A 6,000-nucleotide genomic window follows, 5' to 3' on the forward strand; every position below is an offset into this window, starting at 1 on the left:
TCTCGGCTGCAATAGCAGTAAAATGCAACAAAGAGTAAATAAAGGCAGTTGAGGAAGAGTTATATGTGTTGCTGTTCTTTTACAGCAGAAGTCACAAAAGACTCCACTAACCATCGTGGACGTGACTCCCACCATACTTGGTGTGTAGTCGGGTAGAGCGCCAGTGGTTGCACTTCGTTACGCCTATTCAAGCAGTTGGGTGGGAATTTGGGCAAACCACGCTGTGGTGCATTATGCCGTCATGATGACAAGAAAAAACAGGAGGGTGAAGAGGTCTGCATTTGGACTTGCACGGTATAACAAAGCAGCCTTTAAAAGATCTACTGAAAAGACTTCATTCAACGAGAAGCGCTGATGGAGTTCAGGTTAGGGTGAGGAAGTCAGAATTGCCCTTATTTAATGGGTCATACATTTATTCATGAAGCAGCTCCTTTCTTTTTGGATTCATTATTGGCATCAGAAAATAACAACTGCAACCTTCCATGGTCTTAAAAGTGATAATTCCTGTTCATTCATTATGATCAGCATACGTCAGTGTAAATAAGAATGAATGGTTTTCTTCATGATTTACTGGGCTTGGGAAAAGTAAAGAAAATTGGTGAAGCAGCGAACCAAATCTCCCAGTTTAACCTGGTTCTGTTAGCCAACTCCCACATTTATTTAAAGTAAGAAGAGTTCTCCTTTAAGTCGGTGGGATAATGAACTCCTCTCCTCCAGCCTGCCATGTTTTATTTACAGTATATCTGGGCTAAGGCAGCTCCAGGCAACAAAACGAGAGACCTGCAGAACACGGTGTGCCTCTCTCTCTCTCTCTCTTCCCATCTTTCTCTCTATCCCTCTCGCTCCCTCTTTCTCCGCCATCTTTGACACAGATGTTCTAATAAACGCTCCTCATTAATCAGCCCTCTCCCTCAATACATCACTCTACCTCTCACAGGGGGCCCGGCGTGTGTGTGTGAACGAAACAATACACACACACCTATTCTCTCTCTCTCTCTCTCTCTCTCTCTCTCTCTCTCTCTCTCCCCCCACTGCTCTGTCACACACACATGCATACGCACTAAGTGAAATCAAGCAGATAACCAGAGCCTCTGCTGCTACTGCGGTGCCAGCAGGAGGGCTGTGCTGGGGCTTGTCAACAGGTAGCATGGCTGTGTGTGTGGGTGGGCGTGTGTGTGCATGAGAGTGACGGTGAGGGTGTGTGTGCGTGTGTGTCCATGAGCATGTGTGTGGACCCTTTAAGTGATAGCCATCTGCAGCACAGAGAGCTTATCAGCAAGACCAGGAAGTGGCACAGGGCTACTATCGGTCCCCAACATCTACTCCACTCCCCATCATGGGAGACAGGAAGAGGGAGAGTGTGTGCGTGTGTGAGTGTGTGTGTGTGTGCGTGTACGTGTGTGTGGAAGAGAACAGCGGTGCAGCAGGCAGGTACTATAGGCACCCAGCTGCCAGCGTTAGAGTGTGGTGCACACACTGGCAATGGCAAACACACAACGTACAACCCCTGCAGACAAACACACACGCCGCAGTTACACAAAGGCACACATGCAGAGTAACACACGTGCACCTACACAATTAAATACACACACACACACACACACACACACACACACACACACACACACACACATTCCAACTTAGCCTGATGTCTTGAGTCAGCTGGGGAAAACGCACATCCCATTTGCAACACTGCGCCTCGTCTCTCGCCAACATCTCACACAGCTCAATTATGGCACATATTCACCTCAACTGGGATGACCCCCCCCCCCTCTCTCCCTGCGATCTAAAACACGTACACACACGTATATATACACACACGCACACATGCACACACATACACTGGCAACCAGGTTGCCCCTATGGCTGCCGAGGTGGTAAAGGCCCGCTAAGATGGCATTTTGATGACTATTTGCTGCTATGCAACGCAGCAGCTGGTGCATCAGGGGCCGCCCAGTGAGAGCGAGCAGGGGGTGAGCAAGAAGAGGTGGTGGCAATGGGAAAGAGTGGGGTGAGGTGGTGGTAAGAAGGGGGGGAATCTCGTTTGTTGCCATAGTTTCTGCGAACACGGGCAAGGGGGGGTTGCTAAGCTTGGTAGCAACCTCTGAGAGAATAAGTCTGGCTGATAGGAGGCAGAATCAGGAGAAGTTTAAATCGGGCGATGCATCCCCGTGTGAGTCTTGAAGCTCGCTCAGAGCCGGTTCCTCTGACGGAACGACAACGAGCGCGAGCGAGTACATTTTTCTCAAAGAGTTTCTTCGTGCCATTTGTAGCCCAAACACACAAAAGCGTGACTCGCCCCCGCTACAAAAGAAGTCAAACTAAATGTGTTCGACAAGACCCCGTACAAAAGCAGCATTTCACAAAATAACCCCCCCCCCCCGCTCCCCCCCCCCTCTCTCATTCTCGCTAATTCTCTTTCACTCACTCGCCGCGATTCCCTCATCTGTTGACCTCCCTTTTCTGTCTGGGATTACGCAGAAGAACATCAAGGAAACACTAATCCTTAAAAGGTGCCAATCCTTCTGCTCCCGCCTGCAACGCCCCTCTTCTCCTCCCACTCATTTCACTTTTTTCCCTTTTTTCTTTTTGGTCAAGTCAGAAGCCTCAGAGGGCGGGCCAAACGCGTCCTGGCTTGTCGCCTCCTCATCAGACGACATGGTGACATCACTGGTCCCAGAGCAGGGGGTCCGTGTGTCGAGGCAGTGTCGGGGGCGTCCCTCAATCGTGACAACCGGTCCACTAAACCAGTCGGGTTTACGAGGAGCGAGCCACCGCTCTACGGGGTGCAGCAGGCCACATGAAACCCCCACAGAGTAACAGATGTCAAACACCATCATGGCAGCCATGTTTGAACAAGGCAGCTACATGTACATCATCAGGGTGTGGAGTGACCGCACAGCAAAGCTGCCAGTTTCTCTCTTGAAATAAGTTAAAATCCAGATTAGTATTTTGGTTAAATTAGCTGCCTTACAAACAGACATGGCAATAAAATAAAGCGATAAAACAATATCCAGGCAAAATAAAAAAATCAAGGCTTAGATTTGGCTCATGAAGACGTATGATTGATACCCGGACTCTACAGTAAGCACTGAGTGTTCATACTACGCCTAAATAAATCTGCCAGCGCTAAAATCTGGTTTCACCTTTACAGTTACGCATTCTCTAGATTCCGGTTTCAACTGTTTACTAGCAGGGATGCACAACAACGAGAGCACAAGTGAAGGGCGAGACTACATCACACTGCAAATGGAGACAAAATGACGTGTTGACGGTTTGCAGTGACTGAAGCTATACCGAGCATCTCTGCGTGACAGTAAATGTAGGAAAATTTAATGCCATTTAGATCTGAATTGAGGACCAAATTGGCTGTTAAAACAACATACGAGACCGAAAGCAACAGATTCCGTTCAAAACATTTCCAGGACCTTCTTCCATCCTCACTGGAAAGCTAAAACAACCTTTCGGTTTTATTTGAGGAGTGTGCGTATTTGAAAATAGTGTGAGGACGAGCGTGCGTGCCCGAGTGTTAGATCCTCTGAGCGAGCGCGCGCTCTCCTCTGAGCCGTCTTCACATATGGACCGTAAACAGGGTGATTACCAGACCGGGCTGGGCTCCGCCTGAACGCCACCCAGGGACTCTTTACATCATCAGCGCACTGCTCATGCCCGGCTAAACACACAAACACACACGCTGAGAGCAGCCGCTCACACACACACACACACACATACAGACACTTATGTACACACACACACGTACACACACACACGCAGCGCAAATGAGGGTCTCCAGGTGACCATACGGTGGCCTGGGAGGAGAGTTGGCTTCGTACTGAAGGCACCTACGCACACGCTCCAATCTAAACACACACACGGGCGGGCAAAACACAAATAACGCTTTAGCATACGTGTCCCATGCGTTCATACGCGTTTCACAAACATACTCCAGCGAATACACACGGAAGCAAGCGTGTCTCCTCTGCACTGCGAGACACACACATTGTGGCCCTTGTGAGAGATATACTGCCATTTCATTCCATTCACTCCAGAGCTGCCTCCATGATATACTGACTGCGCTGCCTCTTAATACAATATCTGCGCTAGTGCTTTCTATACAAAGTCCCAGCACACACAAAAAAAACACCACAGAATACAACACCTGACATGTGGACGCATGTCCGGCCTGAAATGTTGAGAATTAACTAAATGGGGGAAAAAAAGAACAAAAAACAATCCAGATCGTTCTGGGTTTGGGCCAATGTTTATCCAACAATAACCATACGTTCAACAACACCTCTGCTTTTTGGCTGCCGATGCATACCAGTGTGTGTGCGTGTGTGTGTGTGTGTCGGGGGCGGTAAAAGAAACAACAACAAAAAAATCATGCGGCAAACAAATAACAATAAGCCATTGATTCTGATTTTCTATGCCGATTCTCGTTACCAATCGATCAAACTCAGGGCATTTGATAAGTACTGGATAAAAGAAAGTGGTGATGGAGATAGGGGTGTTTGTTTGTGTATGGTAGCAGGGGGGTTGGGGTTGGGCGTTAATCTTTTTTTTTTTTTTTTTTAAATAAGCAGACTGGGCTTCAGCACCTGTGATAAGGGACATTCTTTAGCCAGAGAGCTCTGATTCATGTCTTTGAGTAACTCCTTGAGGGCGTTTCTTACTGTAGAGTGGCTCCATTGCTCGGGCGGCAGGTCCTCCAGCTTAGGACAACTGTGGAGAGAGAGAGAGAGAAAGGGGAGACATGCGGGGGTGGAGGGGGGGAACAGGGAAAGATAAGATAAGGGGGAGGAAAAGGGGGGAGAGGGAGAGAGAGAGAGAGAGGGATGTAGAGGGAGAGGGGTGAGGAGAGAGCATGAGAAACAATTCAGATGGAGAAGAGACAAAGATGGAAAGGAGAGCCAGCAGCCCCGATGGTATCTTTAAGCGAAATGATAAAATACACAGGCCACAAATTCAGCAACCCAATATCAAAACGATTTTATCTCCATTGTGAGGGCTGGACGTTCCCCTGATATATGGAGCAAACGGGTAATAACACCAATCTTTGAATCTGGGAATGCGTTTGACCCAAACGGCTACTGATTCATGCGGCAACTTAAGGGGAAGTTCTCCTGCAGCATCCTCAACACCACACTGCAACACTTCCTCGTCCAACATCACCGGCTTCCAAACAAGGCGTTAGACTCATCCTTACATTACATAATCAAACGGTGTGTAAAAACATCAAGTGTGGATTATTTTCATTATCGAGTAACGATAATCGATATGTCTCTAATCAGACAACAGAGAATAAAGATCATCACATGTTACCAGCTAAAACCTCAAAGATATTCAATGTATAAAGATGTAAATCAAAGAAAAGCAGCTAAATCCTTAATTTAACGATTATTGGTTTATCTAAATTGTTGATTGATACATGTTCAACTAATGCCGGCGCTACTCGAGTGTTCTGCTTAAGAACTGGCAATTTGGGAACAAATAACTTCGCCCAAAAACAGAGGTTTAAAACAGTGTAAAATACATATTGATGGAACTGGAACAATCAGACGGGCCGATCGGTAGAGGCAGCGAGAGGAGACCAGAGAGACAGAGAGCTGAACACACGGGCTCACGCTCATTTTTTTTTCTTCCTGCTGCAAGCGCTCCTCCAAGACAGACAGATTTCATTTGGCGCATCAAGCAGATGCATCTGGAGATTGCTCTGTCTCTCTCTCTCTCTGTCTCTCTCTCTGCCTGCCTCGCTCTCTCCCTCCCTCTTTCATATTCTCTCTCTCCTGATTGTTCTGATTAGTTAATTACTTTATACAACACATCTGCTGGATTGATGCATGAATTATACATCAGCTGCATGTGGCGACTATTATTTCGTGTTACTTCTACCTTCCTGGCTCGTTGTGCTCGGCGAAACAATTTAAGGTGTTACTGGCTAGATTTCTGCGGCAGTCGGGGTGGGGGGAGGGGAGGGGTTGTTTGAAAGGGATGGAGGGG

General features: G+C 47.6%; 1 protein-coding gene across 7 annotated transcripts in view; it reads right to left on the reverse strand.

Moving 5' to 3' along the window:
- satb1b (SATB homeobox 1b) overlaps positions 1 to 6,000 on the reverse strand; it is a 58,890-nt gene that overhangs the window by 32,549 nt on the left and 20,341 nt on the right. For 3 of the 7 annotated variants that reach the window (XM_031867303.1, XM_031867304.1, XM_031867302.1), the window contains exons 5-6: positions 5,893 to 5,946; positions 4,599 to 4,722 (exon numbers count right to left, since the gene is read on the reverse strand). In XM_031867303.1, the coding sequence (XP_031723163.1) occupies positions 4,599 to 4,722; positions 5,893 to 5,946 (178 nt within the window). The remainder of the gene's footprint in view (positions 1 to 4,598; positions 4,723 to 5,892; positions 5,947 to 6,000) is intronic. The other 4 variants (XM_031867309.1, XM_031867306.1, XM_031867307.1 and 1 more) reach the window with 3 other exon arrangements.

This window comes from Anarrhichthys ocellatus, unplaced genomic scaffold (genome assembly GCF_004355925.1).
Source record: "Anarrhichthys ocellatus isolate YVR2014 unplaced genomic scaffold, GSC_Weel_1.0 scaffold39, whole genome shotgun sequence".
NCBI classification, from domain to species: Eukaryota; Metazoa; Chordata; class Actinopteri; order Perciformes; family Anarhichadidae; genus Anarrhichthys; species Anarrhichthys ocellatus.